Consider the following 24,515-nt stretch of genomic DNA (forward strand, 5'->3'; position numbering starts at 1 on the left):
GCACTGCTACTGCTACCTCTCACTTTCCTCTGCTGAGAACATGTGCAAGGAAAAATGCAGAGAGTTTATCAAAGGGGGTGTTACCTGCATATCAGTTCCTAACCTGCTTTGCTAATTTGAAAAGTCTTAGAAAAAAAGGAGGGTGGGGATATGAGGGCACTTGGGAGTTTTTTTGACTCCCCTTCAAAACTGGACTCTACCACTCTGCTATAACCATGAAACACAATGAAAATCGTAACTGGCATCTCCAGTAACTGGCATAGAGAAGCAGCGTGGCTCAGTGGAAAGAGCCCGGGCATTGGAGTCAGAGGTCATGGGTTTGAATCCCCGCTCCGCCAGTTGTCAGCTGTGTGACTTTGGGCAACTCACTTCACTTCTCTGGGCCTCAGTTACCCCATCTGCAAAATGGGGATTAAGACTGTGAGCCCCACGTGGGACAACTTGATCACCTTGTATCTACCCCAGCACTTAGAACAGTGCTTTGCACATAGTAAGTACTTAAATACCAACATTATTATTATTATTATTAAAGAAAATGACACATGGCTGAAGTAATTTGCCCATCCTATAAAGGAACGTTAGGCCAAACACTAGAGCTCATGGTTTAGCTCATATTTCCTTGTAGAAAATACACCTGGCTAATAAGCACCAGGGCCAATAAAGCAAACACTCCTCAAGGACCTCCTTTAAGCTTCCCAAGAGATAAACTGCTGCTTAGAAGGCCCTTAGGCTAAGCGATAAGGGGAAAGAATTCCAAAGGAGCAAAACCATTCGGGAAAGGCTTGGAGCAGAAGATGAAATTGCAACACATTTGTTCATTCTACTGTGAATCTGGGCCTTTTGGGAAGCAACAGTAACAGAAAGAATTCTTCCACCTCTTCAAACTGCCACCCAACCCAGTGGTTAGGAATCACTCTAGATTTTGTTACAAAAGCAGCTCCAATTTCTTCTTCAATCCTCACAACTGGAACATGCTTTGGACTGCTTCAAGATAAACTAATTCCATAAGCCCAGGAAGAAGCAAGCTACTAAGCGGATTGCATGACTCTTTTTCTATTTTGCTTAGTACTATTTCCTCCATTATTGTTCAATTTCTTTCTTCAAGAAAAACGGGGCTTGAGCTGATCTGAACATATGGCTCTTCAAACCACCACCAAACTCTACTCAGGAAGTGTGCTGATGTCTAATAGGTAATTGTGTACTGTATATAGTTACGGTCAAGGAAATTATTCAATTTGGTCTCAGGCACTGAGCGGGGTGGCACACCTCCAAGTCTGCCGCCCCCAGACAAAAGGTTCTGGAAGGAAAACATTATCATTAGCATCCATTAACATTCATTAAGTACTTGCTGTGAGTTTCCCAATGGAGGAATAGGGGATGAAGAAAGGGGAGTACGATTGACTTTAAAAAGTGGCCGCAAACTTTTAGAGTGCTTCATTTTTGCAGCTTGTGATTTCATTCATTACATTTTATTCCTGTTAAATGTCAAAAATGACACAGTTTCAAAAGCCTTCCGAAGGCGAATCATTTCATTAAGTTCCTCCTCCGATGGCTTGTCATTCGATTCTTTGGTTCTCGGACAACGTGACCGAGATCTTTGCTTTAAAGGTATTTGATTATGGTATTTAGTGGTTACTTTGAATCAAGCACCGTTCAATGCGCTGGGGTAGACAGAAGTAAATCGGGTCGGACATAATCCCTGTCCGACACGGTGCTCACAGTCTTAGTAGGAGGTCAGAGGTCAGGATGGAAATCCTGCAGGTGGAAATCCTGTTGCAAAGGGTAGCTGTTTTCATCTAGGAAAAACATGCTCCGAATTTCCAGGACATGAGCCGTTTCTCCGGCTGCTAGCAATGAGTGACACAGGTCGGCTGCGACCATGGCGTAGGTGATATCCGAGGATTGCACTGCGGAAGACCAAGGCGACAAGTGAGATACCGGTAACGTTCCCACACGGCTCCCTCCCCCAGAGAGCCCCACTGGTTCCCTGGCCAAGCCGCTCGGGCTTCTGGCCCAGCTTGGTAGCCACACCGTTGCTCTAGTTGACAGGATTTGATGTTGCTGTGGAATATCCCCATCCAATCCCTGGCATACCCACCAGGCCAAGTAGCTTGACCCTTCAGCCTCTGGCTCAACTGCCATTGGTTTCTGCTTTTCCTGTAATTCTGAGGGTGTCACAGAGTCTTAACACCAATAATAATAACGATGGCATTTATTAAGCGCTTCCAATGTGCAAAGCACTGTTCTAAGCGCTGAAGCACTTACCACCAACCACGTCAACACCACCAAATGATGATGATGGCATTTGTTAAGCGCTTACTATGTGCAAAGCACTGTTCTAAGCGCTAGGGGGGATACAAGGTGATTAAGTTGTCCCACGTGGGGCTCACAGTCTTAATCCCCATTTTACAGATGAGGTAACTGAGGCTCAGAGAAGTGAAGTCACTAGCCCAAAGTCACACAACAGGCATGTGGCAGAGCTGGGATTCGAACCCATGACCTCTGACTCCAAAGCCCGGAGCTGGGATTCGAACCCACGACCTCTGACTCCAAAGCCCGTGCTCTTTCCACTGAGCCACGCTGCTTCTCTAAATCAGAAGCAGAATCAGAGAAGCAGTGTGGCTCAGTGGAAAGAGCACGGGCTTTGGAGTCAGAGATCATGGGTTCAAATCCCGGCTCCGCCACTTGTCAGCTGTGTGACTTTGGGCAAGTCACTTAACTTCTCTGGGCCTCAGTGACCTCATCTGTAAAATGGGGATTAAGACTCTGAGCCCCACATGGGACAACCTGTTCACCTTGTAACCTCCCAGCGCTTAGAACAGTGCTTTGCACATAGTAAGCGCTTAACAAATGCTATTATTATTATTAAATCATACCCCTGCTTGGGCATCAAGGGCGTGGGGGACAGTGTGTCGGGGGAAGCCCCCAGGAAGCCAATTTCTAGGTTCACACTGTCATTAGAGTAAATTACGGGTATGTAAACTCATTATCGTCAGGGAACGTGCCTGCTAATTCTATTGTAATAATAAACAATACATAACGATGGTATTCGTTAAGCGCTTACTATGTGCCAAGCACTGCTCTAAGTGCTGGGGGAGATACAAGGTTATCAGATTGTCTCATGTGGGGATCACAGTCTTAATCCCCATTTTACAGATGAGGTACAGAGAAGTGAAGTGACTTGCCTAAAGTCACACAGCTGACAAGTGGCAGAGCCAGGATTAGAACCCACGACCTCTGACTCCCAAGCCCGGGCTCTTTCCACTAAGCCACGCTGTTGTAGTCTCCCAAGCTCTTATTACGGTGCTCTGCGTTTAGTAATAATAAATAATAATAATAAATAATAAATACCACTGATTGATTGACATGTCCATAGGTCCTGAGGTTGGGGTGAATGAAGGGAATAAATCCAAGTACAAGGGCGATGCAGAAGGGAAAAGGAGTAGGGGAAATGAGGGCTTAGCTGGGGAAGACCTCTTGGAGGAGATGGGATTTTAATAAGGCTTTGAAAGTGGGGGGAGCGGTGGTCTGTCAGATATGATCAGATATGTCTGATCACCTTGTAACCTCCCCAGTGCTTGGGACAGCGTGTTGCACATCGGAAGTGCTTAATAAATAATAATAATAATAATAATAATAATAATAATTATGGCATTTATTAAGCGCTTACTATGTGCAAAGCACTGTTCTAAGTGCTGGGGAGGTTACAAGGTGATCAGGTTGTCCCACGTGGGGCTCAAAGTCTTAATCCCCATTTTACAGATGAGGGAACTAAGGCACAGAGAAGTGAAGTGACTTGCCCAAAGTCACACAGCTGACAATTGGTGGAGCCGGGATTTGAACCCATGACCTCTGACTCCAAAGCCCGGGTTCTTTCCACTGAGTCACGCTGCTTCTCTAATAATAATGATGGCATTTATTAAGCGCTTACTATGTGCAAAGCACTGTTCTAAGCGCTGGGGAGGTTACAAGGTGATCAGGTGGTCCCACGGGGGGCTCACAGTCTTAATCCCCATTTTACAGATGAGGTAACTGAGGCACAGAGAAGTTAAGTGACTTGCCCAAAGTCACACAGCTGACAATTGGCGGAGCCGGGATTTGAACCCATGCCCTCTGACTCCAATGCCCGTGCACTTTTCCATTGAGCCACGCTGCTTCTCCCATCATTATTTGTTTAAGTGCTTTCTATGTGCCAAGCACTGTTCTAGGCGCTGGAATAGATACAAGGTGATCAGGCTGTCCCACGTGGGGCTCACAGTCTTCATCCCCATTTTACAGAAGGGGGAACTGAGGCCCAGAGAAACGAAGTGATTTACCCAAGGTCACTCATCAGACAAGCGTCAGAGCTGGGATTAGAACCCGGGTTCTAATCCTGGCTTTAGGATAAGTGGTTCCAGATTTAAGAACCCCTTCGTAAGAAACTTCTCAAGAAGTTCTCAAGAAACTTCTGTGATTTTGGGCAAGTCATTTAACTTTCCTGCGTTTCAGTTTCCTCACCACCCGCTCTCCCTTCTATTTACGCTGTAAGCCCCACATGGGACAGGGACTGTGTCTGATACTATTAACTTGTAACCACCCCAGTATGTTGCCAACTTGTACTTCCCAAGTGCTTAGTACAGTGCTCTGCACACAGTAAGCGCTCAATAAATATGATTGAATATGAAGGGGAGGCCAAAGGCAGGACCATTAGTTTACCACTAGCTTTAAAGCACTCCACCCTTCCGCACCTCACTGATCTACCACAGCCCAGCTCCTCTAGTGCCAGTTCACCCACTGTGGCCCGATCTCGTCTATTTCCCCAACCACCTCTTTCTCACATCCTCCCCCTAGCCTGGAACTCCCTCCCCTTCATTCATTCAATCGTATTTATTCAATCAATCAATCAATCGTATTTATTGAGCGCTTACTGTGTGCAGAGCACTGTACTAAGCGCTTGGGAAGTACAAGTTGGCAACATATAGAGACGGTCCCCTTCCCCTTCCTCATATGCCAGACCACCACTCTCTCCACCTTCAAAGCATTATTAAGATCACGTCTCCTCCAAGAGGCTTTCCTGGATTATGCCCTCTTTTCCCTGGCTCGCTCTCCCTTATGCATCTGTGCACTTGGATCTGTGTCCTTTGGACATTTGATATTTGCCACAACCACAACCACAACCCCACAGCACTTATAATAATAATAATAATAATGATGGCATTTGTTAAGCGCTTACTATGTGCCAAGCACTGTTCTAAGTGCTGTGGGGGGGATACAAGGTGATCAGGTTGTCCCACGTGGGGCTCACAGTCGTAATTTCCGTTTTACAGATGAGGTAACTGAGGCTCAGAGAAGTTAAGTGACTTGCCCAAGGTCACACAGCAGACATGTGGCGGAGCCGGGAGTCAAACCCAAGACCTCCGACTCCAAAGCCCGTGCTCTTTCCACTGAGCCACACTATACAACTTTTTTATTCATATTAATGCCTGTCCTCCCCTCTAGACTGTAATCATTATGGGCAGGGAACATGTCTACTAATTCTGTTGTAGTCTCCCAAGCACTCTAGACACGGTAAGCGCTCAAAAAATACCATTCATTCATTCATTCATTCAATCGTATTTATTGAGCGCTTACTGTGTGCAGAGCACTGTACTAAGCGCTTGGGAAGTACAAGTTGGCAACATATAGAGACTGTGGGGAGAGGTGAGGGGTGAGATAGATGTGATCGAGGTTGGTATTTGAGGAGCGAAGTGAATACGCTGGCTTTTGGGAGGAAGTCAACAAGGAGACTGAGTGCTTTAAAGCCACTAGTTAAGGAGTTCCAGTTTCACGTGGAGGTAGATGGGAAACCACTGGAAGTTCTTGAGGTTTTGTAGAACAGTTTTTGAGAAAAACGATCCAGGCAGCCGAGTAAAATGTGAAATGGAGTGGGGGAGAGACAGGAGGCAGGCAGGTCAGTGAGGAGGTTGATGTAGGAGTCAAGGTGGGATAGGACAAGTGCTTGGATCAGTGTAGTAGCAGTTTGGATGAAGAAGAAAGGGCAGAGTTTAGCGGTGTTGTGAGGGTTGACCCAACAGGATTTGGTGACACTGAAATTGTGGGTCGAATAAGAGAGATGAGTTGAGGAGAATGTCAAGGTTATGGGCTGATTAGACGGGGAGTGATGGGAAAGTCACGGGGAGGACAGGGTTTGGGTGGGAAGATGAAGAATTCTGTTTTGGACATGTTACTTTGAGGTGTCTGTCAGTGGGACACTCAAGTAAAGATGTCCTGAAGGCAGGAGGAAATACAAGACTGCAGAAAAGGGCAGAAATCAGGGCTGGAGAGGTAGATTTGGGAATCATCCACATAGAGATGGATGATTCCCCCCCATTTTACCTCCTTCCCTGCCCCACAGCACCTGTATATATGTATATATGTTTGTACATATTTATTACTCTATTTACTTATTTATTTTACTTGTACATATCTATTCTATTTATTTTATTTTGTTACTATGTTTGGTTTTGTTCTCTGTCTCCCCCTTCTAGACTGTGAGCCCACTGTTGGGTAGGGACTGTCTCTATATGTTGCCAACTTGTACTTCCCAAGCGCTTAGTACAGTGCTCTGCACACAGTAAGCGCTCAATAAATACGATTGATGATGATGATCTATTCTATTTATTTTATTTTGTTACTATGTTTGGTTTTGTTCTCTGTCTCCCCCTTCTAGACTGTGAGCCCACTGTTGGGTAGGGACTGTCCCTATATGTTACCAATTTGTACTTCCCAAGTGCTTAGTACAGTGCTCTGCACACAGTAAGCACTCAATAAATACGATTGATTGATAGAGATGGTCGCTGAAGTCTTAGGAGGGAATGAGTTTTCCAAGGGAGTGAGTGGCAATGGAGAAAAGGAGGGGACCCAGAACTGAGTCTTGAGGGACTCCTGCTCTTGGAGGGTGGGAGGTAGAGGAGGAGCCCATGAAAGAGACAGAGAATGAGCAGAGATGGGAGGAGAACAAGGAGCGGTCAGCGTCAGAGAAGCCAAGATAATCTTTCCAGGAGAAGCGGGTGGTACACAGTTCAGGCAAGGAGAGGGGCCTTGCCACAGAAGACTTTGGCCTGAGCTCTTCCTCAATATAGGAAGCAGTGAAGAAATGCCAGAGGACATCAGAGAAATCATCATCAGAGAAGCAACGTGGCTCAGTGGAAAGAGCACGGGCTGGGGAGCCAGAGGTCATGAGTTCTAATCCCGGCTCTGCCACTTGTCAGCTGTGCGACCTGGGGTAAGTCACTTAACTTCTCTGGGCCTCAGTTCCCTCATCTGTAAAATGGGGGTGAAGACTGTGAACCCCACGTGGGATAACCTGATTACCTTGTATCTACCCCAGTGCTTGGCACATCATCATCATCATCATCATCATCATCAATCGTATTTATTGAGCGCTTACTATGTGCAGAGCACTGTACTAAGTGCTTGGGAAGTACAAATTGGCAACATCTAGAGACAGTCCCTACCCAACAGTGGGCTCACAGTCTAAAAGGGGGAGACAGAGAACAAAACCAAACATACTAACAAAATAAAATAAATAGGATAGAGATGTACAAGTAAAATAAATAAATAAATAAATAGAGTAATAAATATGTACAAACATATATACATATATACAGGTGCTGTGGGGAAGGGAAGGAGGTAAGATGGGGGGGATGGAGAGGGGGACGAGGAGGAGAAGAAGGAAGGGGCTCGGTCTGGGAAGGCCTCCTGGAGGAGGTGAGCTCTCAGCAGGGCCTTGAAGGGAGGAAGAGAGCTAGCTTGGCGGATGGGCAGAGGGAGGGCATTCCAGGCCCGGGGGAGGACGTGGGCCGGGGGTCGATGGCGGGACAGGCGGGACATAGTAAGCGCTTAACAAATACCAACATTATTAAATCACAAGTAATCACTATCTTCAAGAGAAAACGTGAGAGAACCGATTTGGGGAACTCCTTACTCTTCCCTACTAATGCTGAAAATTTAACCGGAGTTTGTCTCTCAAACTACTGAAGTATGTCATGAACTGTAGGCTTCCTGAATCACAACTTGACTCAGCCTACCTTGCAGCCCACCAGATATAATCTTGGCAGCAAGATGGACACAGGAGGCATCCAAGAGGAAACATCAAGAACTCAGTGGTGTATTTGCAGACTTCAAAAAACATTTGACATGGAGAGCACATAATAAGGGCTCAATAAATACCAATGATGATGATGGATTCATTCACTCAATCGTATTTTTTGAGCCCTTACTGTGTGCAAAGCACTATACTAAGCGCTTGGAAAGTACAATTCAGCAACAAATAGTGACAATCTCTGCCCACAATGGGCTCATAGTCTAGAAGGGGGGGGGGAGACAGGCATCAAAACAAGTAAACAGGCATCAATAGCATCAATATAAACAGAATTATAGATAAAAACACATTCATATAAGTAAACAGATTTATAAATAAAATAATAATAATAATGATGATATTTGTTAAGCACTTACTATGTGCCATGCACTGTTCTAAGCGCTGGGGTATTCATTCATTCAATTGTATTTATTGAGCGCTTACTGTGTGCAGAGCACTGTACTAAGCGCTTGGGAAGTACAAGTTGGCAACATATAGAGATGGTCCCTACCCAACCCACAGTCCCTAGACTGTGATGGGCTCACAGTCTAGAAGGGGGAGACAGAGAACAAAACAAAACATATTAACAGAATAAAATAACTAGAATAAATATGTACAAGTAAAATAAATCAATAAATCAATAAATAGAGTAATAGGGGTAGATACAAGGTAATCAGGTTGCCCTGCTTGGGGCTCACAGTCTTAATCCCCATTTTACAGATGAGGCAACTGAGGCCCAGAGAAGTGAAGTGCCTTGCCCAAAGTCACACAGCTGACAAGTGGCGGAGCTGGAATTAGAACCCGTGGCCTCTGACTCCCAAGCCCGGGCTCTTTCTACTAAGTCACGCTGCTTCTCCAAATAGGTACATAATATGTACATATATACACAAGTGCTGGGGGGTTGGGGGAGTAAAGCAAAGAGAGTGAGTCAGGGCGATGGGGAGGGGGGAACAGAGGAAAGGAAGATTTAGTCTGGGAAGGCCTCCTGAAGGAGGTGAGCCTTCAGTAGGACTTGGGGGGATCATCATCATCATCATCAATCGTATTTATTGAGCGCTTACTGTGTGCAGAGCACTGTACTAAGCGCTTGGGAAGTACAAATTGGCAACATATAGAGACAGTCCCTACCCAACAGTGGGCTCACAGTCTTATAGGGGGAGACAAAACCAAACATACTAACAAAATAAAATAGAATAGATATGTACAAGTAAAATAAATAAATAAATAACTGAATAACTAGAGTAATAAATATGTACAAACATATATACATAAATACAGGTGCTGTGGGGAAGGGAAGGAGGTAAGATGACGATGATGACAGCAGTTGTGGACTTGAGTAACTACTAAAGCCAATTTGGCTATTCTGAGAAGTTTTCCAGATCCTTAGGTTACTCCATGACCACCTGGTTGGATGTCACACAGTCCCCTGTCCAACCCCTTGCTCATCACTCTCAGAATAAAGTGGGACAGGCTAGTAGGTCCCATCCTGTACATCCAACCCTGCTGTACTCTTCCAAGCGCTTAGTACAGTGCTCTGCACACAGTAAGTGCTCAGGAAATACCACTGATTGATTGATTTGATCCTGTGCTGCCGTTCTGGAGGGTTTGGCGAAGGACCTGGAAGCTGGGGTCGGAATATATTTCTGATCCTTCTAGAAGCCCTTCCGGCCCTATAGTTCATGAGCAGCCTCAAAAATCTTTTTGAGACAATCATGTACTCTGAAGGCCTGGGAACCAGAAGGACCCGGGTTCTAATCCCACCTCCTTCATTTGCTGTGTGTCCTTGGGCAAGTCACTTCACTTCTCTGTGCCTCAGTGCCTCATCTGTAAAACGGGGATTAAGACTGTGAGTCCCACACGAGACAGGGACTGCATCCAACCTGACAACCTCGTATCTACCCCAGTTCTTAGAATGTAGTAAGCGCTTAACAAATACCATCATTATTCCATAAACCCAAGCAGGTGTTAGCTCAGGGCTGAGAATATGCCTGCAAAAGACTGAGGTTATACGGCAGTTTCCAGCAGGAAAATCCTTCTTAAATAGCACTGTCCTTCGGGTGTGAAGATGATAGACTAGATTCATACATGCACACACACATTCACACTGTAAAAAGATCTCACTGTCACTACTGCCATCTTCACACTGACAGACTGCTCTCTCTCTAGCTATGTGTTTGTGAGTGTGGTGTGCAGATTATGGGGAACTATACATATATATGTGTATATATATTTATATATACACATATATATATGTGTATATGTATTTATATATACATACATAACAGGTAGCCATAAACATGCACAAGCACACATGTTGGTAGCGAATTTAGTGTTGGCAGAAAGGTTTGTGAAGCAATGAAAATCTTTGATCATGGGTAGGAATTTCTAGTTCCTAAAGACCAGCCCCCCTCTCAGGGTCTCGACTACGGGAGGGAGAGTCATGCAGAGGCATGCCCAACGCTTAGAACAGAGCTTTGCACATAGTAAGTGCTTTATAAATGCCATCATTATTATTACTATACCCATTCCATTCCTAGTTTGGCCAGCGGTTAGCAAGTGGAAGGCTATCTGCTACAAGTCAAAACTCCCCTTTGCTGGGCAGCGGCGGCGCGGGAGAGAATCAAGGGTGGAGGCTCGAGTTTACTGCGCAGAAGGCGGTAATGGTAGACCGCTTCCATATTTTTGCCAAGAAAACTATGGATACATTCCCAGAATGATTGCAGACGGAGTCGGGGTGTTCTGAGAGGGACGTGTCCATGGTGTCGCTATGGGTCGGAGACGACTCGACGGCATAAGACAAGGCAAAGACCAGCAATGTGGCTCCTAAAACCAACGCATGCCTGAAAATCCCTTTCCACACAGGGCTCCTGTGCAGAGGGGATAAATACCGAGGCTGAGTGTGTCCAACAATCAGGACATCGGTTGTTCTTGAACAGAGGACTTGGAAAAGCAGGCTCTTGCACATCAACGCGGTAAACTATCAATAGTCTTTATTTGCTCCCCATGTAGATTGGGGTGTCAAAGTCTTTTCTACAACACTGGCATGCACTGATAGGATCTCAATGCCCGTAAGAACTTTGACTACTCTGAACACATGCACAACACAAACACACACAACACATACACACCCCCCACCCCCAACCCTACCCCTTCAGTGGCAAATGCCCTGGGCTTGCCAATAATGATGTGCAACCAATAAAATCCTAAAATTCTGTGTTCTACCCATTCAATTCTCCTGTTAGGTGGGATTAGAAAAGCAGCGTGGCTCAGTGGAAAGAGCCCGGGCTTTGGAGTCAGAGGTCATGGGTTCAAATCCCGGCTCCGCCCATTGTCAGCTGTGTGACTTGGGGCAAGTCACTTCACTTCTCTGTGCCTCAGTTCCCTCATCTGTAAAATGGGGATTAAGACTGTGAGCACCCCGTGGGACAACCTGCTCATCTTGCAACCCCCCCAGCGCTTAGAACAGTGCTTTGCACATAGTAAGCGCTTAATAAATGCCATTATTATTATTATTATTATTTAAATAGTATAACCATTCTGAAAGTGATCTTTGGCAACAAACAGCCCTGGGGAGGAGATTACTCAGCGGGCAGATGCTGGAGCTAAATCAACTTTATAACCTGATGAAATAATCTCAGTTTTTATATATGAACTGGCATTTGATGACTATATTTGACTATATTCTCAGGTTCGGTAATTTAGCTACTATGTCAACCACAGTGCACCTTTTCTGACATTCTACCACATTTACACAGCTGAAATTTTCTGTATATTCGGTTCCTTGTGTTAACATCAGGTTTTAACATTTTTAACTTAAATATTACAAATTTCCACCTTGCCACATTTTTAAACTACCATTATCCATTGCCACACACACTCACTTGTGGACCAGACTCATTTTGACTTTGTAAAGTCCCTTTGAGTTTCCAGTGAATGGAATCCCCCTGTTGATGGGGTAACTATGCCAGACATTCATTCATTCATTCATTCAATCGTATTTATTGAGTGCTTACTGTGTGCAGAGCACTGTACTAAGCGCTTGGGAAGTAAAAGTCGGCAACATCTAGAGACGGTCCCTACCCAACAGTGGCCTCACCGTCTAGAAACCTGTCTCCATGTTTTGTTTTGTTGTCTGTTTCCCCCTTCTAGACTGTGAGCCCATTGTTGGGAAGGGACCGTCTCTAGATGTTGCCGACTTGTACTTCCCAAGCGCTTAGTACAGTGCTCTGCACACAGTAAGCGCTTAATAAATATGATTGAATGAATGAAGCTAAGGTGAAATTGGATGGTAGCATGCTTAGGGTTCTAAGTATTTTTAATCAATGGTATTCATTGAGTGCTTACTATCAATCAATCAATCAATCATATTGAGCGCTTACTGTGTGCAGAGCACTGTACTAAGCGCTTGGGAAGTACAAGCTGGCAACATATAGAGACAGTCCCTACCCAACAGTGGGCTCACAGTCTAGAAGGGGGAGACAGAGAACAAAACCAAACATACTAACAAAATAAAATAAATAGAATAGATAGGTACAAGTAAAATAAATAAATAGAGTTATAAATATATACATATATACAGGTACTATGTGCAGAGCACTGTACTAAGTGCTTGAGAGAGTACAATACAACAGAATTAGCAGACACTTTCCCTGTACTGATATGAAGCCCCCCTTTTCCTCTGCTCCTCCTCCCCTCCCCATGGCTCCAACTCACTCCCTTTGCTCTACCCCTTCCTTGCCCCACAGCACTTGTCTATATATGTACATATTTATAATTCTGTTTATTTCTATTCCACTCTACTTATTTGTAGTAATGATGTGTACATATCTATAATTCTATTTATATATATTGATGCTATTGATGCCTGTTTACTTGTTTTGATGTCTGTCTCCCCCCTACTAGACTGTGAGCCTGTTATGGGCAGGGACTGTCCCTGTTGCTGAACTGTACTTTCCAAGTGCTTAGTACAGTGCTCTGCACACAGTAAGTGCTCAATAAATGACTGAATGAATGAATGTACGTTATATCGGTGTCTCTCACAACACCAAGGTAAGTGGATCACCTAAACTGTGATCTCTGCTTTACCAGGTGAGGAGAGGAAATGGGAGATGCTATCCAAATTCTTCCAGTGAGGTTAGAATGCCTGAACCTCCTTGTCCCTCCTCTTTTGGAGCCAAACTGTCCCCTCTGACAGTGTCCCTGCTAATACAGCGAAAGAGATAAACTTTCAACTTCGACTTCCATACCTATGACTCTTTTGAGCCAATCAGGAGGAATGTTGAGAAGAATCTTTTCCATCAGCGCTGATCCAACATGAATGGAGATCTTATACTGTCCGTCAACAACAGTCATCAGGGCCGGTCTAAAATAGAAAATCAACAGCTCGCTAGAATGGGCATTTACAAAAACATTTTTGCAGTCCAAACGAAAGCCTTTCTGTAACTTTCTGATGCAGACTTCATTTTATTTGTTGCTGCTCTAGAATGATCTCAAATCGAGAGACAGACATCAACTCATAGAGCAACTACTGTGGGGTGGGGAGGGTAATAATAATAATAATAATAATAATAATGGTATTTATTAAGTGCTTACTATGTACAAAGCACTGTTGTAAGCGCTGGGGAGGTTACAAGCTGATCGGGTTGTCCCACGGGGGGCTCACAGTCTTCATCCCCATTTTACAGATGAGGGAACTGAGGCACAGAGAAGTGAAGTGACTTGCCCAAAGTCACACAGCTGACAAGTGGCAAAGCGGGGATTAGAACCCATGACCTCTGACTCCAAAGCCCAGGCTCTTTTCCACTGAGCCACGCTGAGGGCAGTGTCATAGGTGTCAACTTTTCATTCTGAGAACGGGGGTGAAAGAGAGGCAGGGATTTTAGTGGGGGGAACATGCTTCAAAGAGCTGATAGGCCAGATATTCCATTTTGGGTCTCCGAGAGCCTGACGGGAAATGGTCAGGTCATATCAGAGGCCCGAATGAGATTCGCAAGCCTGGGAGTCCGGCTTGTAGCCTTTAGTTATTATAAAGGGGTCAGTTGAAAACATCTAGACTTCTCTGTAAAACTAGAACAACTGCAGGAAAGGGGAAGAGAAGGAAAAAAAAAGTAAAAAGGGACAAAAATATTTTAAATCCCATGCTCAGGCCCTAGATTTGAGACCCTAATCTTTATAGAAGCAGTGTGGCTTAGAGGAAAGGACATGGGCCTGGGGGCCAGAAGGACCTGGGTTCTAATCCTTGCTCTGTGACTTGTCTGCTGTGTGAACTTGGGCAGGTCACTTAACTTCTCTGTGCCTCAGTTACCACATCTGTAAAACGGGGATTAAGACCGTGAGCCCCATGTGTGGCAGGGGCTGATTACTTATCCAAGCACATATCCTATCCTGCCTTGATTACTGTACCAGTCTTCTGCTCATCTCTCCACACTCCAGTCCATACTTCACTTTGCCGCCCATATTATTTTCCTTCCAAAACGTACAGTCCATTTCCCCCCACTCCTCAGGAACCGCCAGTGGTTGCCCATCCACCTCCACATCCAACAGCATCTCCTCACCACTGGCTTTAAAAGCACTCAATCATCTTGCCCCCTCCTACCTCACCTTCCTGCTCTCTTACTACAACCTTGCCCTGCACGTTTCGCTTCTCTTACGCTAACCTACCTCACTGTACCTCAATCTCATCTATCTCACCACCCACCTCTCGTTCACGTCCCGCCACTGGCTTGGAATGCCTTCCCTCTTCACATCCGACAGATGATTACTCTCCCCACCTTCAAAGCTTTGTTGAAGGCACATCTCCACCAAGAGTTCTTCCCTAAGCCCTCGTTTCCTCTTCTCTCACCCCCTTCTGTGTTGCCCTGATCTTCTCCCTTTACTCACCCTCCCTCAGCCCCACAGAATTTATTTATATTAGCGTCTATCTCCCCCTCAAGACAGTAAGCTCGCTGTGGGTAGGGAATGTGTCTACTAACTCAGTTTTATTGTACAGAGAAGCAGCATGGCATAGTGGAAAGAGCCCGGGCTTTGGAGTCAGAAGTCATTGGTTCTAATCCCGGCTCTGCCACTGTTCAGCTGTGTGACTTTGGGCAAGTCACTTGACTTCTCTGTGCCTCAGTTACCTCATCTTTAAAATGGGGATTAAGACTGTGAACCCCGCGTGGGACAACCTGATTACCTTGTATCTTCACAGTGTCCGGCACACAGTAAGTGCTTAACAAATGCCATCATTATTACTATTATTACTCTCCCAAGTGCTTTGTATAGTGCCCTGCTCACAGTAGGCGCTTAATAAATATGAATGATTGATTGATTGACCGAGCTCTGGGGTTCTGGCACAGGTGACTACATGCTGAAAACCGTTTTATGTATGGCAAAAGTGGTCCAAAAGGGACATTCCCCCACCTCCCTCGTTTGCAGACTCAGAATCAATAATTTTCTCTTTCTTAAGATAGTTTCTGATCAAGGTGATAGGCTAAATTGCTTTCCCCCAAATACTGGGCAAGCTGATAAATATGTACTGATGTGCCGATCAAGCCTACCACGGTCTTCATAATTAAGTCATTTTGAAAACAAAATTATTTGACAAGGTAAGACGTAAGACTGGGCTGAGTCTTGGCATTTCTACGTTCACGACCTCTGCCTGTTTTTGAGCTTCACACACTTGACCAAAGAGCAGTCTTACAAATTACAAGCAATTAAAGCTAATTGAAATGGTTGGGCTATTAGTAATCTTCTCACCTCCCCCGGGGCACTCTAATCAACTGAGAATAAATTTAAATATCAAGGAGGAAAAGACTCAGACACTTCCATTTTAGAAAGGCATATAAAAATAATAAATAATGAAAGTGGTCCTCAAAATCAGAGTACAAAAGACAACTATGTAGATGTATATATCTATTTCTCTACAAAAATCCAAATATGCAGCTTTCTTTGGTAATATTTCTTTTCAATCTTGACAGTACCAACATTCCGAAAAAAATTACATCCTTGCTAGATAGTTGGGAAACCTATAGGAGTAACAGACTGATCTCTGCCTGCCAGGATCCTGTACTCCAGTGATGGAGATTAGAACATAAATTGTTAATTATGCAATGGCAGGGATTGAGAGAAGAGACAGAACCATTGGACATAAATCAATAAGTGCCATGGTGGCCAGAGCTGGGGTACGGCAGAAAAGAGTAGATGGGTAAGATGGGGCAAACTGTTGATCAGGAGTTTTTCTGTTCCACAAGAAGTATAAGGAGCCATTGGGGGGCTGTGGGGAGGAGAAGGATGTGGGCTGATTGGTGGCTTAGGTCAAGAAGAAATGTGGAAATGTTTTTTAATTATTATTTTTATGGCATTTGTTACAGTGCCAGGCACTGTACTAAGTGCTGGGGCAGATACAAGTTACTCAGGTTGGATACAGTCCATGTCCCAAATGGGACTCATAATAATAATAATAATAACGGCATTTGTTAATAATAATAATAATAATAATGATGGCATTTATTAAGCACTTACTATCTGCAAAGCACTGTTCTAAGCGCTGGGGAGGTTACAAGGTGATCAGGTTGTCCCACGGGGGGCTCACAATCTTAATCCCCAGTTTACAGATGAGGTAACTGAGGCCTAGAGAAGTTAAGTGACTTGCCCAAAGTCACACAGCTGACAATTGGCAAAGCCAGGATTCGAACCCATGACCTCTGACTACAAAGCCCGGGCTCTTTCCACTGAGCCACGCTGCTTCCCCACTGCACACTGCATTAGAGTCTGCTCAAAATGTCATTCACTTCTGCATTGCATTAATCTACCCGCTCCTTCTCCTCGTCTAGATCCACGCCACCCCAATAATCCCTTGTTAAGCACTTACTATGTTCAAAGCACTGCTCTAAGTGCTGTGGGGGATACAATAATAATAATAATAATAATGGCATTTGTTAAGTGCTTACTATGTGCAAAGCACTGTTCTAAGCGCTGAGGGGGATACAAGGTGATCAGGTTGTCCCACCTGGGGCTCACAGATGAGGTAACTGAAACTCAGAGAACTTAAATGACTTGCCCAAGGTCACACAGCAGACATGTGGCGGAGCCAGGATTAGAACCCATGACCTCGGACTCCCAAGCCAGTACTCTTCCCACTGAGCCATGAACAAGGTGATCAGGTTGCCCCACGTGGGGTTCACAGTCTCCATTCCTATTTTACAGATGAGGCAACTGAGGCTCAGAGAAGTTAAGTGACTTGTCCAAGGTCATGGAGCCGGGATTAGAACCCATGACCTCTGACTCCCAAGCCCGTGCTCTTTCCACTGAGCCACGCTTCTCATGGTCTTAATCCCCATTTCACAGATAACTGAGGCACAGAGAAGTTAAGTTGCCTTGCCCAAGGTCACACAGCAAAGTGGTGGAGTCAGGATTAGAACCCAGGTTCTTCTGCCTCCTGAGCCCAAGATCTATCCAGTAGGTGCCACAGGCAATGAGACCAGTGTGGAGGCTGTGAGAGTACTCCAGCTGGCATTAAGCATTACCAGTAACATCTCTCAACAACCAATCTAGAGTTCATGACCACGTGGATACACTTTAACGTACACTGCATTAGAGTCTGCTCAAAATGTCATTCGCTTCTGCACTGCATTAATCTACCCCCTCCTTCTCCTCGTCTAGATCCACTCCACCCCAATAACCCCTTGTCACTTTAACTTCTTGAAATTTTTCACTTTTAGAGAAAGGTACTGCTGATAGGGAGGTAATCAAGAATGTTGATTACCCCAGTAATCCCCTGTCGCTTTAACTTCTTGAAATTTTTCACTTTCAGAGAAAGGTATTGCGGATAGGGAGGTAATCAAGAATGTTGACTCATCCTCATATATTTCTATTTACCAGGATATTCTATTCAGAGCCACATAAGAATACTAAAATGTTTCCCATCCTCCTAATCATCTATCTCTGACAGTGGCCATAGCATGCTTTGAGAAATCATGAGATACTCATCCAAATGTTTAAGATTGGCTGTATCATAGCAACACCCCTGACCTTTTGATCCGCAGACTTAACCTTCCCTTTGGTACCCACTACCCGTCCACGAATTTTCCGAAACCTCTTTGAATCCTCAATACTTTCAACCTGAAAATCCAAAGCTTTCCCAATCCTCCCTGTCATCTTGGTTCTCCCTCTCTGTGTCATCTCCAGCTACCCAGTGGTCCTTCTTACGATGGAATGATCAGAACTGTAAGCGATGTTCTGGAGGATGCATCTTGGTTTACAGAGTGGCAAAAACTAAGGCGCCCGCTCTGTTTTGCAAGCCCTAATGATGGCTTATTTTTTCACACAAATCATCAATCATCATCATCAATCGTATTTATTGAGCGCTTACTGTGTGCAGAGCACTGTACTAAATCCATGGATTGAGAACAGAAGTGATGAAGGATATGCTTAATGGCAACTTTCTAGACTGAGAAAATTGTCTATATATGTACACATATGTATACCTGTGTGTACCTGTGTAAATATACATATATACCTGTGTATACCTGTACATATGTACACCTGTATATATGTATATATGTTTGTACATATTTATTACTCTATTTATTTTTACTTCCCAAGTGCTTAGTACAGTACTCTGCACACAGTAAGCGCCCAATAAATACGACTGAATGAACGAATGAATTTTTTTTACTTGTACATATTTATTCTATTTATTTTATTTTGTTAATATGTTTTGTTTTGTTGTCTGTCTTCCCCTTTTAGACTGTGAGCCCGCTGTTGGGTAGGGACCGTCTCTATATGTTGCCAACTTGTACTTCCCAAGTGCTTAGTACAGTGCTCGGCACACGGTAAGCGCTCAATAAATACGATTGAATACATGAATGAATGAATGAGAACTGAATCCCACCGAACTAAGAAGTTTTCTTTGATTTAAAAGAAAAAAAACTATACCTTCTGTGGAACCTTCTGTGGAACCATAAAGTTGGGTCAATAAAATAGACCCTAGCCATATGCCAAGCACTGTACTAAAAGCTCTGGGGTAGATACAAGATAAACAGGGGGGCTAACAGTCCCTGTCCCGGGTGGGGCTCACAGTCTAAGTAAGAGAGAGAACAGGTATTCATTTTACAGCTGAGGAAAGTGAGGTATAAGGAAGTTGTGACTTGCCCAGAGTCACACAGCAGGTAAGTGGCAGAGCCGGGACTAGAACCCAGGTCCTTTAACTCCCAGGCCCGTGCTCTTTCCACTAGGCCACACTGCCTCTCAACAATAGAACTGTACAGAATTAGAAGTAGTACTCCCTATTCTAAGATGTCTTTTGAGTACTAATATATCCCCAATTAAAATGCGCTTATATACAGGTGTTTTAAATAGTACAAGAATCCAAAAATCATGTGAGATCTGGCCTTAATTTTTTTTAGTTGTCCTTTTTCGCTAATAGATCCTATCTGCTTCTTAATGTTGCCCACATTAAAAACCAGTTTAACAAGCTTACAAAAAGGTGCTTTTTAAGCACCTTCAAAAACAGTGTGGCAAAAAATGAGTTTAAGGAGACAAGGCAGCAGGTTGGAAGAACTGCTTCGGGATTGCTTCCAGAATTCAGCCCCTCCTTGTGATTAGTGGGGTCAAGCATTCCTGCCCTCTCCCTGGGATCTGGACTCTAGACTGTAAGCTCCTTGTGGGCAGGGAAGAGGTCATCCGACTCTGTTGCACTGTACTTTCCCTAACATTTTAGGGCCGTGCTCTGTATGCTCTGCATGATCAGGAACTACCACTGATTGATTGATTGATCTGGGGTTCTGCCCTGAGGCCCAAGCTGGTTGGGAGAGGAGGGATAAAGGGCTAACAAGGGGAAAACCTGACATGCTCTCTAATCAAGTGGAACGAAATGCGTTCACAGATGGGGCTCCCGCCTGTTTGTTCCATCTGCACAGCTCCATCCGTGCTTAGCATTACTCGAGTTGAAAACTGCCAGAAATGGCTGCAGCAACTTTAAGAGAAAAAAAATATCTTACGTGCATACAAGCAGAGGCCATACAATAGCCACTTCATCCGTGAAGGAGAGCTAAACATTATTCCTAACACTCATAGATAGGTAATTATTCAAATATTACTCAAATACCACTATTATTACATATAGAGAAAAGGCTCATATACACACAGCAAGTGACTCAAGATAGACTCCGTTTAGTTATTTTTATAAAAACTAGTTTTTTTTTTCAAGAAAACGGTACTTGTTAAATAAGTATTATGGGCCAGGCACATAATAAGTGCAGGGGTAGATACAAGACATACAAGATAATCAAGTTGGACACAGTCTCTGTACCACACGCGGCAGAAAAGTAGGAGGGAATGGGATTTAATTCCCATTTTACAGATGATGTATCTGAGGCACAGAGCGGTAAGTTGTTGCCAACTTGTACTTCCCAAGTGCTTAGTACAGTGATCTGCACACAGTAAGCGCTCAATAAATATGATTGATTGATTGATTGATTGCCCAAGGTCACACAGCACGCAAGTGGTGGAGCAGGGATTAGAACCCAGGTCTTCTGACTCTCTGGCCCACACTCTACTATGACACACTGTTCTGCTGAACGGCTCAGAAAGCAAGAATTTAAGCTAGTTTGTACCCCCTTGAACAGGTCTCAAAGTCAACCGTGTTAAGAGTATAATGCAGTAATTGAGCAATGAAAAAATACCGAGACTCCAATTAGTTGATCTTTCTTAACCAGATAATACCAAGACTGGATTGGTTTGAAAAAGCTTCCTCTTTGTGCTGAGCATTCTGTAAGCTGAAATCCACTACTCTACCCCCTAGGAGGGGCCCTATAAACTCTTATTTCTGCAAGGATTCTTTTAGCTCACTATTCTGATTCTGAATAACGTATTTACAGCGTTCTATAATGAGGACGGCTCAACCATCTTGCTGGCCCACATCAACTATTAAGCAACAGTGAGAGTTCTTAATTAAGAATACATTGCCTGTAACATGCTTCCAACTCTCTTCTTTGTCATCACTCCACTAATATAAGCAGAGTTCATAATGTATTTAAACAAGTTGGCTTATACTTGTAAACAAATAACAGAACCAATAAAAAGGGTTTTGCTCTGTATGTAGCTTATCAGATGATGCCATCTGTTGTTAGAAAGTAATTTCCTTTGGTTATAGATATTACCGAGTTCTTCAATCTGATATAGTACATCAATCATTTAAAATGAAAATGCAGGGAACTATCTTGGGTTTATGAGAGCATCCTTTGGTGACCTATTCAGAGTTACTCAAGCCATATTTGAGAGATGTAGGAGATATATTTGAGATATATATATAAGAGATGATCGATAGACCCCTTCTTCCCTATATGTGCATTAGCATTCAATTGAAGAACCCTGGATAAATCATTATTGATAAATGGTAGTGGAGTGGGGGCTTGTAACTGCATATGGAATACTAATAATACTAATAATAATAATTGTGGTATTTGTTAAGCGCTTACTATGTGCCAGGTACTAAGCACTAGGTGAATACAAACAAATAGGGTTGGATACAGTCATTGTCCCACATGGGGTTCACAGTCTTAATCCCCATTTTACAGGTGCACTAACTGAGACACAGAGAATAATAATAATAATCATACTGATGGTATTTGTTAAGCGCTTACTATGTGCAAAGCGCTGTTCTAAGCGCTGGGGAGGTTACAAGGTTATCAGGTTGTCCCACGGGGGGGCTCACAGCTTTAATCCCCATTTTACAGATGAGGGAACTGAGGCCCAGAGAAGTGAAGTGACTGGCCCAAAGTCACACAGCTGACAGTTGGCGGAGCTGGGATTTGAACCCGTGACCTCTGACTCCAAAGCCCAGGCTCTTTCCACTGAGCCACGCTGCTTCGCAAGCGAAGTGACTTGCCCAAGGCCACAGAGCAAACAAATGGCGGAGCCGGGATTAGAACCCATGACCTTCGGACTCCCAAACCTGTGCTCTCTCAACTCTGCCGTGATCTTCTAGACTGTGAGCCCACTGTTGGGTAGGGACCGTCTCTATATGTTGCCAACTTGTACTTCCCAAGAGCTTAGTACAGTGCTCTGCACACAGTAAGTGCTTAATAAATACGATTGATTGATTGATTGATTGATCCTCACATTAGTGACTGGGAAAGTCGGGGGGATGCCTCGTGGAGGAGGTGAATTTTTACAATGTCATAAGGACTGGGTGGACAGCTGACTAATCCAGTGAGGTAAGTGGCATATATTCTTACAGACTGTAAAACTCTTTGATGGTAGGGAACGTGTCTAGTAACTCTGTTACTGCACTCTGCATACAGTAAGCGTTCAATAAATATCATTGATGACGATAATCTAATTTTAAAATGGAAAAGCCAAGCCAAAGAGATAGTGAACTGTTTTACAACTAATCAGTGGTATTTATTGAGTGCTTCCTATGTGCAAAGCACTGTACTAAGTGCTCAACAGGCCCTACACTCACTGGTATGCTTAGTAGGACTGCTCTGCACACAGTAAGCGCTCAATAAATACAATTGATTGATTGATTGATTGAACTACTGACCGCCGTTGGGTAGGGACCGTCTCTATATGTTACCAACTTGTACTTCCCAAGCGCTTAGTACAGTGCTCTGCATACAGTAAGCACTCAATAAATTCATTCATTCGTTCATTCAATCGTATTTATTGAGCGCTTACTGTGTGCAGAGCACTGTACTAAGTGCTTGGGAAGTCCAAGTTGGCAACATATAGAGACGGTCCCTACCCAACAGTGGGCTCACAGTCTAGAAGGGGGAGACAGAGAACAAAACAAAACATATTAACAAAATAAAAGAAATAGAATAAATATGTAGAAATAAAATAAATAAATAAATATGATTGAATGAATGAATTAATTAAGTATACGGTTGAATGAATGAATGAAGTAACTCTTGTATTTACTCCACTTATGCCACTAGTTAATCCACTCTTTCATTATTTACTGTGATTATGTATAATGTTCACTTTATATACAGAAGCCGCATGGCTTAGTGGAAAGAGCCCGGGCTTGGGAGTTGGAGGTCATGGGTTCTAATCCTGGCTCCATCACTTGTCAGCTGTATGACTTTGGGAAAGTCACTTGACTTCTCTGTGCCTCAGTTACCTCATCTGTAAAATGGGGGTTGAGAGTGTGTGCCCCACATGGAACAACCTGATTGCCTTGGTATGTATCCCAGTGTTTAGAAGAGTGCTTGGCACATAGTAAGCACTTAACAAATAACATTATTATTATTATTATTTATACAGGGTACATACCAATATGATTTGAATGATTATGGGGCAGTTCTTCCTAGAGCGGGAAGCTATCTTGAGGTCCTTTCGATCCCTAGGTTGCTAAACCTGTTTCAGTCAGTCAGTTGTATTTATTGAGTGCTTACCGTGTGCAGAGCACAGTTTTAAGTGCTTGGGAGAGTACAATATAACAAACAGACACATTTCCTGCCCACAGTGAGCTTACAGTCTAAAGGGGGAGACAGGCATTAATATAAATAAATAAATTATAGATATATACATGAGTGCTATGGGGCAGGGAGGGAGGATGAATAAAGGGAGCAAATCAAGGTGATGTAGGAGGGAGTAGGAGAAGAGGAGAAGTACAAGCCAACTTGTACTTCCCAAGCGCTTAGTACAGTGCTCTGCACACAGTAAGCGCTCAATAAATATGATTGAATGAATGAAAGAGGAGCAGAGGGCTTAGTCAAGGAAAGCCTCTTGGAGAGGAATGTGATTTTCTTTTTTGAATTTACCTATAGAACGTTTTCACCATGGTAAATGGCAGGCAGCGGAGACATTGCTTGTAGATCTTGTTTTCATCTGTTTCCAGTTCCAGCCCACATTTTCCACAGCCTGAATATGTTATCTCAGGGAAAGAAGCCAGGATACTCTCCAAGGAACTGTGAGCATTGAAGACAATCTGCCTGTTCGGGGCAGAAGCAACAGGGAATGCCAACTCTAAGATTTGGGCTTTTACTTGGACCACTCCTATAAGGAACAACACGTATAGACACAGAAATATATTAGCTTAAGAATGCAGACATTTTAATGGCATTTATGAAAATATTCATATAAGCCCCATAGCTTATTAACTTACAAAGAACATCAGCTCTGGGGCTTCATCTTCCTCTTAAAGTAAATCTACTCCTGGATCACGGAAATTTCCTTTAAACATCCCTGTATTTTTTTCTAAAAATAATGGACTTAGGAAGTCTCTGAGACATTTTCAGCCTCTTAAAACATTCATCCTAGTTACCTTTCATTCATTCATTCATTCAATCGTATTTATTGAGCGCTTACTGTGTGCCGAGCATTGTACTAAGCGCTTGGCAAGTACAAGTTTGCAACATGTAGAGACAGTCCCTACCCAGCAGCGGGCTCACAGTCTAGAAGGGGGGGACAGAGAACAAAACAAAAC

General features: G+C 43.8%; 1 protein-coding gene across 1 annotated transcript in view; it reads right to left on the reverse strand.

The window, feature by feature from the left end:
* Positions 1 to 590: 590 nt before the first annotated feature.
* The window catches only part of SHLD2 (shieldin complex subunit 2), a 67,906-nt gene continuing 43,981 nt past the window's right edge, over positions 591 to 24,515 (reverse strand). The window contains exons 6-8 of the mRNA XM_038744351.1: positions 23,851 to 24,085; positions 13,348 to 13,463; positions 591 to 1,907 (exon numbers count right to left, since the gene is read on the reverse strand). Of these exons, the coding sequence (XP_038600279.1) occupies positions 1,735 to 1,907; positions 13,348 to 13,463; positions 23,851 to 24,085 (524 nt within the window). The 3' untranslated portion in view covers positions 591 to 1,734. The remainder of the gene's footprint in view (positions 1,908 to 13,347; positions 13,464 to 23,850; positions 24,086 to 24,515) is intronic.

Source organism: Tachyglossus aculeatus, chromosome 3 (assembly GCF_015852505.1).
Source record: "Tachyglossus aculeatus isolate mTacAcu1 chromosome 3, mTacAcu1.pri, whole genome shotgun sequence".
NCBI classification, from domain to species: Eukaryota; Metazoa; Chordata; class Mammalia; order Monotremata; family Tachyglossidae; genus Tachyglossus; species Tachyglossus aculeatus.